Here is a 20,683-nt window from a genome sequence, read left to right as displayed (position 1 = left end):
TAGATTTCAATCTTCGTTTTAAGTCTATAGGCCAGTTCACCATGTGACGTATTAAATCATTGGAGTCATTGTGATTCTTTAGTAACAGCTTACTGATAGTAAGATTAACAGTTTACTGATAGTAAGCTGTTAATCTTATCTTCATAATCACTGGTGTTTAAAATCACTGCAGAATTTCCCTTATCTGCCTTTAATATGACAAAGTCTTTCATTTTCTTCAAACTACAAACTATACAATGTTCTTTTTTCCAGAGGAGTGATGTTTTTTTTTAGGAGTTCTGGAAGATGAGAGGATGATACTACTTTTTAATCTAATATCATTAGCTATGGGTTCCGGTAACGACAAGACTGCCTTTTCTATATTACAAATGATATTCACTTTAAGGACATGATCAGGTGTTATCGCAAAATTGAAACCTTTATTAAGTATACTGATCTCTGGTTTTGTTAACACGTGATCCGATAAATTAAAAATAACTTTGTTATCTGGTAGAGAAGGTTTTGACTTAAAACGTTTTGTATAAAGATCTATACATGTATTGTACATGCTCTGTTCTTTGTCTGATATAATTGGAATTGGTTGATTATAGTTTGTAACAGTTTTTAACTTTTTAGTGCCTTACATCAGTTATGTACCCCGAAGATGCCGACAGCCTTAGTTGGTGAAACTAGTTGGTATAACATAGTTGTTTCTTATATGTACTCGATCATTATAGTTCCATTAGAAGTCATTCCATAGCTTTTGCGGTCAAGAAAATTAAACGTTTTTTAACATGAATAGAATCCATGGGGAAACCAAACAAAAAGTACACCGTTTTGAACTCCTTAAATGCAAAAAGGCCAAACTATTAAATCATCTCACTTTTTTGAAGAGATGTTGGAACAACAAGATTATTCCTCAAAGTTTCTATTTTTAAAAGAACAATTCCATTCAAGACGAGCAAAACATATTTATTTTAAAACATCTTTGGCCTTTCTACATGAACAGATACAGCATACCAGATTTCTTTTAAGCCAAATAGATTTAGAATGTTATCAGATTTATGACGATATCTCTAGTACTCTAGACCAAGATATATGGTCACTTTTGGAGAATGGTCAATATTAGCTGTGATAAAGCCTTTACAACAAGCAAACGAAATCAAAAAAAAAAAATTCAACGATCTTTATACAAAACGTTTAAAGTCAAAACCTTCTTTACCAGATAACAAAGTAATTTTTAATTTATCGGATCTCGTATTAACAAAACCAGAGATCAGTACACTTAAAAAAGATTTCAATTTTGCGATAACACCTGATCATGTCCTTAAGTGGATATCATTTGTAATATAGAAAAAAGCAATATATCAGCAATTGACTGGCCTTGCAATGGGTAGCCCCCCCCCCCCTCTCTCTCTCTCCATCTTGTGCTGATCTCTTTATGGAGGATTTTGAAAGTAAAATCTTATCTCAAGTAGAGCCTAAACCCACAGTATGGTGGAGATACGTGGATGATATCTTTATTGTTTGGAACAACACAAAAAAGGACCTGTTAGACTTTCTAAACAAGATCAACTCTTTACATCACACAATCAAATTCATTCTAGAACTTGAAAAAGATCCAATTACCATTTCTGGACACTTTAATTAAGAAGCTAACGAACGGTGGTGTCAACCTCTCAGTTTACCGCAAACCTACCAATACAGGACGTTATTTACATTTCACTTCCTCCCACCACATTTCTCAGAAACTTAGCATTGTACACATGCTGAAGAACCGAGCCTCTTTCCTTACAACAGATCAACAAGACCTCCAGGAAGAACTATCCCTGATATCTAACAACCTTACCATGAATGGATTTCTTTGAAGACTTGTCCACAAGATACTTTCCTCTGACTCGCCATAAAGACAATGAGATGACGTACGCTATATTTCTACCATCGCCATTCCATACTTAGGGACAGTTTCGAATAAGATTGCAAGACTCCTTAGACCACGTAAAATAAGAGTGGCATTTAAACCTACAGAAATGATTAGGCAATTCTTAAGATCTCTAAAAGATAGCCATCCTTTCTTCAAATATGCTGGAGTTTACAATATATCCTGCTCGTGTAACTTGAATTACATCGGCCAGACTTCAAGGAGCCTTGAAATTAATTAGGCAAAAAGAACACAATGGTGACATCAATAATAACAGAGAATAAAAATCGGGGTTAGCTTTTCATTTCTCAAGAACGAACCATATCATAGAGTGGGATAGAAGCACAATTCCTTACATAGGGGAGGACTTCCGCTCCCGAATTATTAAAGAAGCCACAGCAGTTGCCTGCTCTATACAAAACCTTAACAGGAACCAAGGACTATTAGATCTCTTAACTCACCAGAACTGAATTACAGTGCCAACTACAGAACGTTCCTAAATAACAACAAGTGAGATTATGCACGCTGTATGCATGTATTGTACACGCTCTGTTCTTTGTCTAATATAATTGGAATCGGATGATTATAGTTTGTAACAGTTTTTAACTTTTTAGTGCCTTACAACAGTTATGCACCCTGAAGATGCCGACAGCCATAGTTGGTGAAACTAGTTGGTAACATAGTTGTTTCTTATATGTACTTGATCAATATAGTCCTATTAGAAGTCATTCCATAATAATAATTATTATTATTTATTATTATATATATTATTAAAACAGGAAATCCAAATCCGATAAAAGCAATATGGATGGAACACTACCACGAAATCTTTATGAATGAAAGCAATAACTACTTAATAACAAAGTCACACACTAACTCAAGACAGGATGCCTTAATGATCCTTTCATCGGAATTGGAGAATGCTCTAAAGCAAATGAAATCTGAGAAAGCAAGAGAGATAGACCAAATTCCATCAGAACTCTGGAAAGAATGAAAACCAACAACTTTAAAATTCCTTATCACACTTTTCAACAAAATTATTAAATCAGGAGAAATACCAGAAGATTGGAGAACAGGAATTATCATACCAATTAACAAGAAAGGTGATAAAAAAAAAATTGTAAAAATTACAGACCAATCACATTACTCAGCCATGCTTACAAAATATTTACTAGAGTATTACAGAACAGAATAAAGAGCACATATGAGATCATTCTTAGCGAAGAACAGGCAGGCTTCAGAAAGAATCACTCCACATTGGATCAGATCTTCATAATACAAAGACCAGCAGAATTATACTGGAAACATATCAAAAATAGCTTTTACTGTTTTATAGATTTTAAACAGGCATTCGACTCAATAAACAGAGTAACTTTATTAAAAATATTAAAACAGAAACAAATCAATGAAGATACCCTAGACTTCTTAGAAAAATATTATAGTCTCACAGAAGCAATAATTAAATTCAACAGTATAACAATAGATAAAATAAATGTCAGTAAAGGAGTAACCCAAGGATGTCCCATCTCCCCATATCTTTTTAACATCTACTTAGAGGATATGATTAATCAAGCCTTGGAAGGAGAAAAAGGGGTCAACCTAAATGGTTATAACCTTACTAATATAAAATATGCAGATGACATTGTAATAATAGCAGACACAAAAGAAAAAATGGTGAACCTAATAACCAAAGAAAACAATATGGCTAAAGAATACAGCATGACCATAAATACAGACAATACAAAAATCTTGATAATTGGAAAAAAAACGAAGAAAAAGTAAACTTCTCTTTGAATGGATCAACAATTGAACAGGTAAAACAATTCAACTATTTAGGAACAGTAATAACAGAACACTTAGATACCATGACCACTATGAAATATAGAATATCGACTGCATGGTCATCATTTAATAAGCTAGATAAAATTTGGAAAAATAATAAAATCGCCAAACCACTAAAAATAAAAATTATATAATGCAATTATAATACACACTGTACTATATGCTTCAGAAACTTGGATGCTCAAGAAGACAGAGATATGAAAACTGGAGGCTTTTGAGATGAAATTTCTCAGAAAAATAAATAAAACAAAATGGACAGAAAAGAAAACAAATGAAACTGTAAGACAAGATCTAAAACATACAGACTCATTAATAGAAAAGATCAAAAGAAGACAACTTCAATGGTATGGACATGTCGAGAGAATGCCATCAAAAAAGCTACCCAACCTTGCTCTGTATACAAGATTAAAAGAAAAAAGAAAGACCAAGAACTAAATGGATAACATCAATAAAGATCAACTCTAAATTACAAACATATAGACAGCTCACGAGCCATGCACGAAACCGAGACTCCTGGAGGTTGTGGAAACAAGGAAAACTCAGCCCATTCCAGATGGAAGAGGACAGTAAGTAAGTAAGTATTACTATTATTATGGGCTACTCCAAGGAGTTCTTAAACTCATTGAGGGAGACCCTAAACATCATGTTGAGCACTATCCAACATTTGGGCAGTATTTATTATACTTTGCTTTGAACTCATTCACAGTCATGGCACCCACAACAGACTCTGGCAACCTGCTCCACTCATTCACCACTCTCTCCAAGCAAAAACCTAGTTCTAACACACTTACTAACTACACTCTTACTCACAAAGGATGGTCCCTAGATCTCTTACTACCAGACCTGTTCTGAAAATTTCTTCTGAATTAATCTTGTAAAATCCCTTCAGTAATCTGCATGTCTCAATTATATCATCCCTTTTCTGCCTATCAACCAGTTTCTATAATCCACAAATCTTCAACCTGTTCTCATAAGGTTCATTCCATAGACCTGCTACCATCTTGGTCACTCACCTCTTTCCACCTCTTCTCATGATCAAGAAACTCAGGTGACTAGATCTTCGCCCAGTAATCAAGATGGGGTCTTATCAAGGCTCAATAAAGAGGAATAATAACCTGCTTGTCACTGCTCATCAGAGTATTATTCTGTAAACAAGTAATCTGATTAGCTGTTTTAGTCACTTTTGCTATGTGCCCCATAAACTTTAACTCAGTATTCAATAACACTGCCAAATCTCTGGCTTGTTAAATTTCCTGGAGTACAGTTTCACCAATGTGGTATAGAACTGGTAATCTTTTTGCCCCAAAATGCATAACATTTTGGGGCAAAACCTTACACTTTGCCACAGTAAACTGACATCCATTCTCCTTTGCCCAGACTGCGTCTATCCAAATCATCTTGCAAAATTTTAACGTCATCTGTATTAACTATTGCTCTACCTAACTTTGCATCATTGGCAAACAACTGAACTGAGCGAGTTACTCAGATCGTTTCCTATATTGTTAATGTATAAATTAAACAGTAGTAGTCCAAGAACAGAACCTTGCAGCATGTCACTAGTCACAGGCTTTCTTTTGGACTCTACTCCTGAATAAACTGCTCTCTGATATCTCTCCATTAATCACCCTGTTATCCACCTCACCAACCTTTTATCCATCACCATGTACTGCAGTTTACTAATTAGAATTCCAAATTCTCGTGCATTCTCTCGTACAGTGGTATCCTGTCAAAGGCGTTTGCAAATTACAGCAGTATCACTGTAAAACCATTACCTTTATCCAGCTCAGCTGTCACTGTATTACAAAATGTGAGTGAGTTACTATCCTTCACAAAACCATGTTGCCCCCCCCCCCTGCTTCATACAGTATTCCATTTCCATATATCCATCCATTCCCATATTTTGATCTTGAGCAACTTCTCCAATACTTTGACAACAACTCCTGATATATTGATCAGTGTCGGTAATTTTCTACATCAGTCTTGGAGCCTCCTTTATGCAATGGAACTATTTTCCCCTCTTTCCACCCCCTCAGGACTAACTAAAAGAAAAGGATGAGAAAAAGTTCCTCTACTCTGGGACTGGAATTAAACTTAGTTTGCCATTCTTTGGGTAGTTTAGTGCCATGGAATGCATGTGCTGCTTTCTACTTTCATTGAGCTACACAGGCTGTTAAAAAGTAATCACCTGAACAGGCACTCAAATCCAGGACCTTTAGGTTAAAAGCCTAATGTTCTACTGACTGAGCCATCCAGGATGCCAAACTTAAATAATGATTTTCCCCAGGTGAGGCATGAACTCACAACCTTGGCATAACTCAGAAGTATTGTCTTATAAGTACCGTGTGTTAACCAATTTCAGCACTGGGGGAGGTCAAAACATACCCACAATAGGCTTCAAACTGCAGCTTGGTTGGGTGGATTGCAAATATGTTTACCACTTGGCCAATCAGGCCAGCTTATTTAATAAATTTTTGACTATTAAATCCAAAGGAACAAAATATACAGTAAAGTATACTACTTATTATTAAAGAAGAGCACCACATCAAACACTCATACTGATAAAAAGCCAAATGGATGTTTATTCAGTTTAAATATATATATATATATATATATATATATATGATGTATTATTGTTTCTCACATCTTACATATACTTTTTGAGTAGCAGATGAGACCCATTCAAAAAAGTATCTAAACTGACCTTATTACACACAAAATAAGATACTTAGGAGTCAGGGTTTAGTTGCATGCAAACTACAAACTAAGTACTTCCTATGCAGTACAACTGCCTGTCATCAAATCTGTAATCTTTTAAAACTTTTTTTTTTTTTTTTTGAGCCAAGGAAAAAATTGCATGCAGTCAAATCTATTAATTGTAGAGGTTTTTAGCCAAAATTACATACCTAGTAATTTTGGCTAAAAACTGGAGATGTTGAGATATGGATGTGTGCATATTATCAGGATGAAACATCACCTTTTCAGATTCCCACTTCTTTGGATGCTTTCTGAAGTGTTTTCACTGGAGCCCAGGTTCCAATTATAATAATCATAGCACACCTTAATCATAAAATTACATTATTTTTTATTTATTTATTAAATAATTAATTTAATTAATAATTAAATATTTATTTCATTTATTTATTTATTAAAAAAATAAATAAGTAGACTCAAGATTTGGTGTCCATCAGCAAGGAATATCAGAGCACATAAATGAATATGCTGCTTTTGTAACAGAAGAAATCACATTCATTTATGTGGTCTGATATTCCATGCTAGTGGACATCAAATCTTGAGTCTATTTATTTATTTTATTTTTTTTTAATCTTCTCTGGCTCAAAGTTTTCTTGCTACATGATATTTCATTAATCTATAGTTTCTACTGCTCCCTTATTCTGAAAAGCACTTTGACATTTTTGAGTCTTTAGACTGAAGGCTTGATTTCCTGCAATTGAGTTACTCAAATAATGATACAAGTTTCCTTAGTAACTTATGTCTAGAATTCCACCTGACTCTTCTTTTTTTTTCAGGTCTACTGACCCATCTGGAAGAGACACTGAGGCATTTGCAACTCTGCAACTATCAGACTTATAGGCTAGCTAGAAAGCATAATAATTTTATTAACAATTGGCTCTTTATTTTTATTTATTTATTTAACTGTAACCCACTTTTCAGGAATCTGTTTTCTCTATATTTGAAGCTACTAACCTTTATTAGACAACTGAAGAGATTAGAGGAATCAGTAGTCTCTATCATTCACATTGAGCTTGAAAGGTGTGCCAATTTTTTAGGACTCCACACATTTTTGAAGTAATGGAAATAAGATGTTTAGTGATTTCTTTGGAACAGTTGATGAGGCCTTTGATCATACTGCCATTCCTGTTGTGGAAGTACCATGTCAGGTTCGAGTAGCCCAATAAACTCTAAGCATTATTATCATTTGGTAGGTTTTTCATTTGAATGAACATTCTTTGGTATGCATAACACTGCTAGATTTTCCTTTCTCTAATCTTATCACAAAGTTGTATGATGTAATTTCTTTAGGAAATTATTTACATCAAATCTGGTCCTCACTGATCAAAATTCTCAATCATGTAGATCTTAGATACGATGTAGATTATGCCTTAAGCATTACATTTCTACTTGAATATGATTTTACCATTATTCACTGTTAAACCATTTAACCACTAATTCCAATACTGTTAGCTCAAATGCAGTTAACATTTCGCTTTTTTTTTTGGCATCTTACTTAACCCTGCAGAGGTCGTGCTGATCTGACAGATACATGCGAATTGTTTAATATAAATATTCTTACACATATTCAGTGTATAGCTTGGAGATCATGACTAGCTGCGTGTGCATATGTTACAAGTGATATTCAGCACTGTTTTATGCTGTAAGTTTGGTTTAACATGCATTATGTAAAGGTTTGCGATATTTGAAAGTAAATTGTATCCGAGAGATACCACGAACTCCGATGTCAGTATAGTACTGGTTTAGGATTTTTTTTATTTACCATTGAAAATGGTTGGAAAAATATATCGATTGGATAATCCATCAGATGTTGAAGAGATTCAGCGAATGTTACTTGAGTCCAATGATGAGAATGATAAGAGTAGAATGCAAAAGTGAAAGTGATATTTGATAGTAAATTGTATCTGAGAGATACCACAAACTCCAATATCAGTATAGTATTGGTTTAGTTGTTTTTTTTTTTTTCCTTTGTTTCTTTGTTCAATAATTTCTAGATTGTAACTGAAAATAAATAAACCATCATTTTAGCACATACTAGTAATGAATGTATACCTCAGATACACGCGACCTACGTTGCAATTTTTTCAACCGCAACCTCTGTAGAGTTAATTTTTTGTAATTCTTCTGAAGAAGGTAGTACTGTAAAATTTTATAATTTTACTTTTGCTATTTTTATTATTTGTAATATAGTTATACTATATTACAAATAATATATAATATCAAATAACACATAATAATAATATATATAAAATAATAATATAATATCAAATATAAAAATAATATCAAATACAAATAATTTATTACAAATAATATATATATTACAAATAATCTATGTACTACATAGCGCTAAAGTTTTTACCTTTATATTTCATTTTACTTATGCCGAATTGATGTTCCCCCCGTTTTCTGCTTGCCTTAATATTTATTGTACGTATGGCCGTTTTAATTCCGATTGCCGCCAGTCATATGTCTATGACTTATTCAGTCCCTTATGCTCTTCAGTCTGACGAAATTATTTGTTTTTCAACTGAGGGAGTGAAATGTGGAATAACGGTAATGCAGGGGCTCTTAATTTAACAGAAATTTCTCATTATCTTACTCAACACTTAGATCAGTCATGACAATTTGCAACTAGCATACAGGTTTGTAAATTTTTTGGAGATAGTGCATTGACAAGTATCAGATCAGCGTTTTGTTTATAAGTCATTTATTCTAACTAAAAAATGCATATACATTTGAAACAAATAATTAGTTATGGCTACTTTTCCTAGCCTATCTAAATCTTGATTATCATACACTATTATACAATCCAATACTATACACTACACTATTAAGCAACATGTGTTAAATTGTGATTAATAAAGTTCTTAAGAGAATTTATTCCTTCATAATTTAACAAGCAATGACCATATAAAAGAAAATTGCTTGCATCAAAGTGTGTAAATTATATATGTGAACAAAATTAGGATATTTTAAGCAAAGAGAAAATATTTGTGAAAATGTAAAAGACAAGATTGTTATCCCATTATATAAATAGAATACTTGAGCTAGTTGAATTGGCTGTGAATTTTCTAGGAAAAGAATGTCAATGTATAATTGAAATAGTACAATATTCCTAAAATTTAGATAGACAAAGCATGGCTAAATGACTCACATTTTGTTAGTGAGAATTAGGGCTTAATCCAAGGCCAAAGCACAGGATTAAAAGAAGTTGCAGCAAGCATATCGTGTGCACACGGCACACGATAAATAAGCAAAAAAGGAAGAAAACCACCACCAAAAGACATCACATTGAGCGCTGTCTATGCTTTTGCGGGGGGAGAAGGTTATGGAAGGTGCCAACAGGGTGAGGTGATAAAAGGGTTAGGACCCCCCCCCCCCACGAGGCCATCTAGTTCTTTTTCTTCGGTGTGTGGACTTCGTGAGGGAAGGTACGGTTCCAGACCGGGAGGGGAATCTCTGCCCCGATTCCTGGCAGAAGAGAACGGAAAGCAGCACGTATCTACAGGAATGGTTATGTATCGCAAACCTGAGGAAAATATCTATATTCTCCTCGGTTTATTATGATGGATGGTTTACTATGCCATTTGTTTGTGCATGATAGAAGAGTTAATATTCAGATATCTGTTAGCAATATTCCCCCTAATTTTTTGGCCTACATATGCATGAAAAACATTTTATGCACAAGTTTCCAGTTTTAGACTCACTGTGTGCAGTAGCTTGTGCTCACGAAAGTCACAAGCCACAAACTCTTAATTTGATGGCAATGGGAGCATTATCATTTCAATAAATTTATTCAACCACTCAAATTTAACCAAATTTTTAGTTCTTTTGTGCTTTAATTTCAACCGTTGATGTTTAACAAACTAAAACCATTGATGTAACATCATAATTAATGTTGCCATTTTTTTTGTCTAGCTATAACTTGCAAAATTGAGAGCCCTGCAAAAATTTGCATAAATCCATTTTTCCTTTCAGAATTTCTAATTTAGAATCACTAATTTTTGAATGCATTATTAAAACAAATTATATGATAAATGATAAGATAAATGATATGATAAATGATTTACCATATAATTTGTTTTAATAGTGCATTCAAAAATTAGTGATTCTAAATTAGAAATTCTGAAAGGAAAAATTTTGTGCCCACAATTGCACTCCCTTTTTGGCCAATGCATGCATTCACACAACTTAGAGGTAACAGTCTGTTAGTATCAGCTTTTCTCTAATGAGCATAAGAGTGAGCTATTTAAAATTATTTGTTCAAGTAACATTATTTTAAACAGTATCATTAATAATAAGTATAATCACAGAAAAATAACATATTTATTAAATTGTCTACATAATAACAGATAACATAATTCTAAACAATAGCAGAACCTTATATCAGGCCACATGTTCTTAAACTTTTTTTTATCTGTAACCTCTTTTCATAGGATAAAATTATTAGTGACCCCTGACAGTACTAGTTAAGTTAATAGAGATTTCTTTATACTCTAGCATCATGTCATCATAATATTCGGCTATGTTTATTTCTGCAATAAACTACAGAAATATAGAATGAAATGTTGTGGTGTATAATTTCAATAGTTCTATAATAAATATTTAATTTACTCATGTTTATCAATGTTTGCTGTGTTTGCTGTGACTAGAGGGATCAAAACTCACAGCTTAAGAACAATTATATTAGGGGTATTTGTCAAAATAAATATACATAAATACCAATTACAAACTACTTATAAACTCCCTTATGGAGAGTGGACAATCTGCAGAGAGAGAGCGATACTAAAATTATATAATTATGAATCAATAGAGAAAAGTGGAATGGTAAATTATATGCTTGATCCTACAATCAATAAAATGGATGAAAACTATTACTCTAAAAATACTCTGCTTCAAAAGTGAGAAGTTACTTTCAGAATCAGCTAAGCCAGGAAATATGCAGGATGATGATTAGGAAAAACTCAGACTGCAAACAAGAGATAGTATATGGGGATTGAGGGTCTTGGATTTTATCACTGCTCATATCTAATAGAATGAATACAGCACAAAGAAATAATTAAACAAAAGTGTAACTATTTATTTCAACTCTGTCAGAGAGACATCTTCCTTGATACAATACAGAATTGTAATAATACACATAAAAACAAGCTTACAAGAGACAAACTCTATGGGTGCTGTTGGCTAGCCTAGGCTGGTGGGTACAAAGTCTAATACTTGATGTTTCCCAAATCTTGGGTAGTTTGCCCAAAGTAACAACCTCACTCTCATCATCACTTTGTCCTCATGCATTATAAGATACAAATTAGAGATGTGCATGCAAGCATGTAGGTGCGCATGCACACACACACACACACACACACACACACACACACACACACACACACACACACACACACACACACACACACACACACACACACACACACAAAATAACAACTAACAATCTAAGAAGCTTGTCAGGTCCAGCTATCATAATCAAAGAATTTCACTGAAATGCATGAGATATTAATCAAATATTACACAAAAGTAAACATTTTTGCTTGGTGCTCCATGACAGTTTTCTACAATTTCTCTCTTTCTTTCTAGCCTCTGCATTTTCCTCTATACAATAGAGGAAAAACGCTATCTACACCACATTATGTACTGTGGCCATAATTAATGCTGAAGTTTGGTTAGTTGAAACTGTGTACAGCAAACAGATACTTAAAGATATATGAATCAAGTGTCACAGAGAATTACTAGTCACTGTATAGTACTGTACAAAACTATTTTCTCTCATAAAAATACTAGAACTTACCTGAACAACAAGTTCCAGAATATCTAAAAGTATCATGTTGACTTCTGTGGATAAATTTCCTTCTATATGAGCCTCTGTTTCAATTTCAGCTTTCGGTCTATTATTAAAAATAAATTTTTGGTATTATATAAAAGAAGTAAAAGATAAAAAAAATAACATATTTTACAATCAGATTTCAGAATAAAAACTATTCAAGTAAGAAGTTGTGAGTAGTAGTACACCGTGCTCAGCCAATTGCTATCTTATGGTCATTTGCTTTTCACCATTTGTTATTGGGTAACCAAGTTTTTTTTTTTCTCTCTCTCTTTGGTCATTCACTGGTGGATGGTGTTTTCTCTTTAAATTGAACTACTAATGCAGGTATTCCTTAGGGCTCTGTTATTTCCTCCCCTCTCTTATACATAAACAAACTCTCACAGATCTCAACTACAATTCACAATTTTGCTAATGACAGTATAATCCAATCCTGTTGGTATTCACTTTTTTAACACTTCCAACATGCATTGTTGGCAATTTTTTATTTATTTATTTAAACAAAATTTTAAATTAAACTTTTGTAAATAGTCATATCGAGAGAAGTCTTATTTAAATCCATGAACATGTTAGCATCTTCTTTTTTTTAAAAAATGAGAAATCTAATTTGCAATATTTCCAAATGTTACAACATCCCTTGTTCATGTGGTTTAAATTATATAGGACAAACTTCCAGAAGTTTGGAAATAAGAAAAAAGGAACACATTGGAGATGTTAATAATAACAGAAAAGATAATTTCGGGTTAGCCCTTCATTTCACAAATACCAATCACAACACTGAATAAGACACAACAGTTCTATGCCATATTTAGAGGAAGATTTTTGTAACAGAAACTTCAAAGAAGCTACTGTGGTAATCCATTCAAAAGGCAGCCTCAATAGGAACCAAGGGATAATCCTTGCTGACATAGGGAAGACCCTCATAAGATCACTTAGCACACCAGAATTCAACTTTGCTGCAAATTACACACTTGCATAACAATGTCTGATATCACACATGCTCCATGCATTTGATGTAACACGTCTTTTGAATTTGTATAATGTTTAGTATTCGTTTATGTTTCTTTCTTGACCTGTTTTAAGCCGTTTTTTATCACCTTATGTATGCCCAGACGAAGCAAACAGTCAAGTTGGTGAAACTAGTTGGCTTAATATATTATTAAAATCTTTGACCAATATATCCCAGTCTAATTATTGAATCAATTATTATTATGATGATTCAGGACTCCATGGAGTCACGAGACTCATTGTGGGAGGCCCACCCTAGAAAACACAGTCCATCACACCACTCTTTAAACTCACTGACTATTTGTGCTCTCACCACTTAATCAGACAATGCATTTCATGGTTCAACCATCCTCCATGCAAAGAAATCACTCTTTATCCTGTTGCTCACAACTTCCTTTCGGAACTTCCAGGGATGGCTCCTTGTACTTGCTCCTTTCTCCTGTTCCACCAAATAAAAGAACTCTCCAGTGTCAACTCTGTAACTACCTCTCAACAGTTTAAAAGCCGAGTGGTTGGCATGTCCACTCTCCAGTCAAGAGGCTGTGGTTTCAAATCCTGCCATGGGCATGGATGTTTGTGATTGTCTGTGGAAATACTAGTGGGGTGGTCGGCAGTAGATGGCGTTGGTGTAGTTGCGGTCAGTTGGTGGATTGTGAGTGGTGGAAGCAGAGTTGCAGAGTAGATGCCCTCCCTTGATGAGTCTTTGGACTCCCTGGAGGTGACAAATAATAATAATAATGTAGCATCAATTGATGAGATCTCAATAAAGGTTAAAACTAATCTGGGTAGTCCCTTATCACACCATATCACTTCCTTTACTATAACGCACAGTATGTCTGAGAATGGAGTGTGCTGGCTGGCTGTGTAGTAATGGATACAAAGAACAACATGATGTGATGCCAACCATTCTTTATATATGAGTAACATAGCCATAAAGACATTTCAGGTGCAAATTTTTGTTAATTTTTACTATAATGAAAGGAAGAATATAATTTTTAGTTAAATGTAATAAAATTTTTGACATCTGTATTTTTAAAGAAATCTCTGAACACAAGACTGCAAAGGACCAATAGCCAGACTAGTCTATGTGTAGACCTTCAATTTTTCTTGATTCATTACTAGTGTAATATAAGCAAGTATTAAAAGATTATTTTTATTTATGCTCTGGCAAGATAGTGCTAATTATCTTGTGTAACAGTCTTAGTGCAATATTAGCACTAAGACTGACTTATAGAAACTGTTAAAGAGCAATACAAAATTTGTTCAGTTATATAGACAATAATGGGATGGCTGTAGAGAAATGCAAGTCTACAGAAAATGCTGCCTTTAGAATTGCATGATACTGCATTATCTTACAGAATGTTTTTAAGCAAACATTAAATCTGAAGTAACTATGGTGTAATATATCATTTGTTTGCATTTTATTGCATCGTATGTAGCCAGAGAATGATCTGCTAGTCTGGAATTGCAAGATGGGTTAAACTGGATAGAGTACATGCAATATACTTCTAATTTTTACTGAATAGCCTGTTCATTTATAATAATTTAAATTACATGGTTAAGAAATTTGAGAAGGACTGCTAGAAACTCTTGAAAAAGACCACGGGGTACATTCTATTCTTGGTGATGAGGAAAAAAAAAAAGGATAGTTACATGAGGAACACAATCCGATGCAACTTATCTGGAAGTGTGATTCATTCATATCCTGTTGAATGAATGGAAAGATCTCTTACAATATATTCATATTCTTTAGATATAAAACTATTTGTAGGGCAAATTTTATTTCCTTCAGAGTTTTATGGGGGTGTAACTGTTATTCGTATTCCACCCATTAATGTAGCTCTGAGTAATTTTTTTGAATCTTGACATATTGTTTCTACAAGGACATCACCAGAATGTAGTTTCTTGACTGTTTTCGAAGAACCTGCTGGGCCTTCTAGATCCTTTTGAATGAAGAAGGGTGACATTTCCCCTATTTGCTTTTCACCTGTTGCACGGATGATTAGAAAAAACTGGTACATCTGTACTGGTATCAGATGTCTTTTGTTTCTTACTTCGGTTATTGAAAGGTGTATCAATGGTATCAATACTTGGTTCAGCCAGAGCTGACCACCCACTATCTGGTAAGCAACAACTGCACTTGGGAGTGGAATGTCAAGTTTATTCTGGACTATGGGGAAGGAGACTTACTGCAACACCTTTAACCCTTGCAGGTAAGCCCACTAGCTGACTGATCCTGGCCAGGCAATTCAGGACTGCCCATCTTGCTGAAGCAGAGGCCAAAGTAGTCAAGATTTCCAGGATCCCCTTTGCTGGATGATGTTCACAGGTTGCACCGCATGGGAAATGAAGCAGCAAGGCACTGGATTTCGCATGATGGAATTCTGGAAAATAGGATAGTGAAAAAGAATCAGGAGAAGTTGAGCGAAGAATACATGAAGAAACGCAAAGAAAAAAAAAAGAATGAAAAAGGGACAATACCATGACTGGGAGGTCCCTTTCACCACAAACAAGTGCCTCACATGGAGGGGAAAAATACACAATATCATTGTTGACAGCTTTATTGAAACGATGTGTTCCATCCAGAGTTCTGGTGTGTAATAAAACAATTTTATCTACTTTTAATAGCTCAAATAAAAATATTTGAGGATCTCCAAAAGAAAAAATACATTTCTAAACCCAGTCTCCTGGATGATAAAGTTATTTTTAACCTGTCGGATTACAACCTTTCTAAACAAGTATCCAAAATTCTAAAAAAGAGTTTTAACATTTCCATTGCTCCTAACCACATCCCAAAAACTTTATATGGACTTCATATGTAACACTGAGAAAGGTCTTTATCCACTCCCAGAGACAATAGCCAATGAAATTAGATTACAAAGTACTATCATCCTCTCTACAGCTAAACCACTAAAACAGAATACCACTCCCTCAGATAGGAAACACAACTGGTTACGAAACAAGCACCACAGAAGCCTCGGAATTCGGACGCCTTTGCGACAATGATTATTAATCATTTTGGGACCTGGAATATACGTAGTTTGGTGAAAGAAGGAGCTCTTTTTAATATGACACATGCCTTACGACAGTATAAAATTGGACTTTGTGCTGTACAAGAGGTGCGATGGCCGGGACATGGCTCGACCCGCAATCAGGGGTATACGCTATACTATAGTGGTGACGACAGAAAACGAGGAGTCCTCGGAACTGCGTTTTTAGTTAGTGATAAATTTTTGTGTAATATTTTAGATTCTAAACCTGTGAACAATTGACTGCATACTATTAGAGTTAAGGGACGTTTTCAAAATGTGTCTATTGTGAACTGTTATGTGCCTACTGAAGAGAGCTCGGAAGAAGCTAAAGACTGTTTTTACGAAGTGCTTGAGCATACTTGTGCTAATCTACCGTCCTATGACATCAAGCTAGTAATAAGAGATTTCAACGTGAAGCTGGGCAGAGAGCGTGTGTGGCACCTTTTCGTGGGTAGTGAGAGCCTACATGAGGAGCGCAATGATAACGGGATCCGACTTGCGAGTTTTGCCGCCGCTGCAGGATGCTTTGTAAAGAGCACTATGTTTGTGCATAAAGACGTCCACAAGCAGACCTGGAGATCGCCAGACGGTAGAACAGTTAACCAAATAGACCATGTACTAGTGTATCGATGTCACCACAGCTCCATCTGGGATGTGAGAAGTTTCAGAGGAGCAGATGGAGACAGCGACCACTATCTGGTAGCCTACGATTTCAGGCATAGAACTGAGGTTCAGAAGCCCGTGTGTCCTACCATATGATCGGCATGGGACCTGGACATGTTGAAAACAGTGGAAGGCAAGTGGGCTTTCCAGTTAAGAGTTGCAGAATTGTTTTGGGGAGTTACAGGAGGAAGAGGATGATCCGAATGGAATGTGGGACACCATCAAAAATACGCTCGCATTATCTGCCTTGAGAACTGTGGGAAAGAGAAAGAGGAGGAGAAAAGCATGATTTAATAGAGAGTGTGAAGAAGCTGTAGCGAAACGAAGGGAAGCACTATTGAACTACCTAGTGGATAGCAGGAAGAAAGCTGCATATGAGAGGGTGAGAAGAGTAATGAATACATGTCTACACAGGGAAATGCGGAAGTATCTTAATGAGAAAGTGGCTAGAATAGAGAGAAATAGGGTGTACCGGATAATCAAAGCCAAGCGAGGTGCTCAGACACAAGAGGCAACCATAAGAGATGAGAGTGGAAATCTATTAACAAATTCAAAAGATGCTCTCACTCGGTGGCATAGATATTTCGCAAACTTGCTGAATGTCAATGCTGGAATGTCAATATCGAAGGATTATACTCCTTATCAAACTGCTGAACCATTTATTGAAGAGCCGACATTTAGTGAGATTACTGCTATCTGCATTCTGAAAAATAATAAGGCTCCAGGAGTGGACTACATACCAGTGGAACTCCTGAAGAATGGTGGGAACGTCCTGCTGGAGCAGCTGCACCAGCTCATCTTGATGATCTGGTGAGAAGAACAACTGCCGGATGAGTGGAAGGAGTCACTGATCACCCCAGTATATAAGAAAAGGAGATAAGGCTCAATGCAGCAACTATAGGGGCATCTCACTGCTGTCGACTGGCTACAAGGTGATGTCTAACATCATGCTAATGCGCCTCACACCATATGCAGAAGAGTGCCTTGGTGACTTGACAGGCTTCAGGAAGAACCGTTCTACAATAGACCAACTCTTCACACTACACCAAGTTTTTGAAAAGTGCTGGGAATATAACCGGGAAGTTCATAATATTTTCATAGACTTTTCTAAAGCCTATAACTCAATAATACACCCAAAAATATGGCAGGTGTTAGAAGAGCTGGGAATTCCTCGAAAACTCTGAAAAATGGTGCAGGTGTGTGTAGCTGGTTCGAGAGCAAGAGTGAAAGCAGAAGGTGACCTGTCGGACCCATTTCAAGTACAGACCGGTGTAAAGCAGGGTGATGGGGTTTCTCTGATTCTCTTCAATCTAGTGTTGGAAAAAGTAACTGGAAACACACAGCAAGTGGCAGGTGGAGTCGACATTGGGGTGCAAGTTAGGATTCTTGGCTATGCAGATGACCTGAACGTCATGGTGCATCAACGGGACGACGCAGTGGCATTGGTTACTGCTATTGAAGAAGCTGCAGAAGAAGTTGGCCTGAAGATAAACGCCGAGAAGACAAAATACTTTTTTATGAGTCGCCATGCTGCTCAAGATCCAGAGGGAGCTGCACAGTTTGAGAGGGTGAAGGTATTTAGGTACTTCGGTTCTTTTGTGACTGAAGACAACAAAGTTGAGGCTGATGTCAGGTAAATGCTGTGAATATGGCCTATTATCAGGTGCATCCCCTTTTTGCCTCGCCCTTGCTGTCTTGGACTACAAAGGTGGGACTATACACGACTTTGATCAGGCCTGTTCTCCTCTACGGTGCTGAAGCCTGGACTCTCACGACGAGACAAGCCGATCACCTGAGAGTATTCGAGAACAAGATGCTACGATGTATCTATGGAGGGGTAATGGCAGACAGAGTCTGGAGGAGGTGGTCCAATGCTGCCATACACTCTTTATACAACTCGGCAGACGTCTTGATGGAGCTGCAAGCCCAGCGTCTTCAGTGGCTGGGGCACCTGTACCATATGGGCCCCGAAAGGACTGTGAGACAAGTGTGGGAGGCCTGATCCTGATCAGAGAGGCCACCAGGGAGACCGAGAAGGAGATGGGCGGATCAGGAGAAGGAAGACCTGCAGGCTGTCGGGCTGGAGACTAGAACGTGGCGGACAGTTGCAGAGGACCGTGCCCAGTGGTGACATGTGGTGCTTGAGGCCTAAAGTCCCTCCGGGCTGATAGCGCCTGGCTAATGTAAATGTAATGTCAGATAGGAAGGCAATTTGGAACTTAAAAAGAAACAAGGACATAATAGTGACTAAAGCAGATAAAGGGAACTCCACAGTCATTATGAACACCAAAGATTATGTTAGGAAGATAAACACTTTACTATCTGATCAGTCCACATATAAAAGATAAGGATCCAACCATGAAGAACCACAATGAGACCAATCTTCTGATTCGCAATATGGACGGCCTCAGGAGTTAAAAAGAAACTAAAATTTTTACATCCTATAACACCTCGCCTTTATGGTGCACCCAAAGTACACAAAGATGACGTTCCACTCCGCCCAATCGCAGATGATAGATTCTCCCCAACATATCTACTAGCCAAACATCTCGCAAACCTATTAAAAGAACAAATCAGAAAATCGGATTCTTATATAAAAAATTCTCAACACTTTGTTGAGAAACTTAAAAATGTCAATTTATCTAACACAGACATTTTGGCAAGTCTTGATGTTACCTCTTTGTTTACTAACGAACCAGTTGAGGAAGTCATGGAGATTATAAAAGAGCTTTTTCCAAGTGATATCTCACAACTATTCCATTACTGTCTCAAGTCCAATTTCTTCAAAGTTAACAATATAGCTTATCAACAATTAGAAGGCTTAGCCATGGGCAGCTCCCCCTGTCACCACCATGTGTGGACTTGTTCATGGAGAAATTGGAAAATGACATTCTAGCTAAAATAAACCCAAAGCCCATCAGTTTGGTGGAGATATGTCGACGGTGTGTTCATTATCTGGAAGGACAAAGTAGACTGCTTACATGAGTTCCTCCAAAAAATTAACTCTTTCCATCATAAAATCAAATTTACAATAGAATTGGAAAACAATCATTAACTACCCTTTTTAGATATACTAGTTAAAAGAAAAGAGAATGAACATATCAAGCTTACGATATATATAGAAAACCCACAGATACTGGATGGTATCTCCATTATTCTTCTAATCATCACCATATACAGAAATGCAGCATTATACATATGCTAAGAAACAGAGCTCAAAATATAGTTCAGAGAAGAAGAAGTCGTACATACAGAACTTTCCGTTATATCTAAATCTCTATCACAGAATGGTTATCCTCAAAACATAATCAATAAAATTCTCTACAGTAACAACCTCCAACAACAACGTATAGCAACTCAGTACGTTTCATCCATTGTCTTACCCTATGTTGGCTCAGTCTCCACAAAAATAGCTAGAATAATGAAGCCTTATAACATCAGATTGTTTTTAAACAGACGAGTACCACTAGACAGTTTTTATGATCCACTAAAGACAATGTAGCTTTCTTCAAATATGCGAGTGTTTATAACATACCATGAACGTGTGGACTCTCCTACATAGGCCAAACTTCGAGAAGCCTAGAAATTAGAAAGAAGGAACATGTAGGAGATGTCAATCGCAACAGAACAGACACCTCAAGTTTGGCACATCAT

The 20,683-nt window shown here is 35.9% G+C and overlaps 1 protein-coding gene across 1 annotated transcript in view; it reads right to left on the bottom strand.

Moving 5' to 3' along the window:
- Zir (dedicator of cytokinesis) overlaps positions 1-20,683 on the bottom strand; it is a 667,641-nt gene that overhangs the window by 269,776 nt on the left and 377,182 nt on the right. Inside the window, exon 29 of the mRNA XM_090407837.1 lies at positions 12,294-12,390. Within this exon, the coding sequence (XP_090263963.1) occupies positions 12,294-12,390 (97 nt within the window). The remainder of the gene's footprint in view (positions 1-12,293; positions 12,391-20,683) is intronic.

The sequence above is a fragment of the Typopeltis vanoorti genome, chromosome 18 (genome assembly GCF_054136105.1).
Source record: "Typopeltis vanoorti isolate ZY-2024b chromosome 18, IOZ_Tvanoo_1.0, whole genome shotgun sequence".
Taxonomy (NCBI): Eukaryota; Metazoa; Arthropoda; class Arachnida; order Uropygi; family Thelyphonidae; genus Typopeltis; species Typopeltis vanoorti.
Note: the sequence above shows the minus strand (reverse complement) of the source record. Positions and strands in the feature narration are given on the sequence as shown.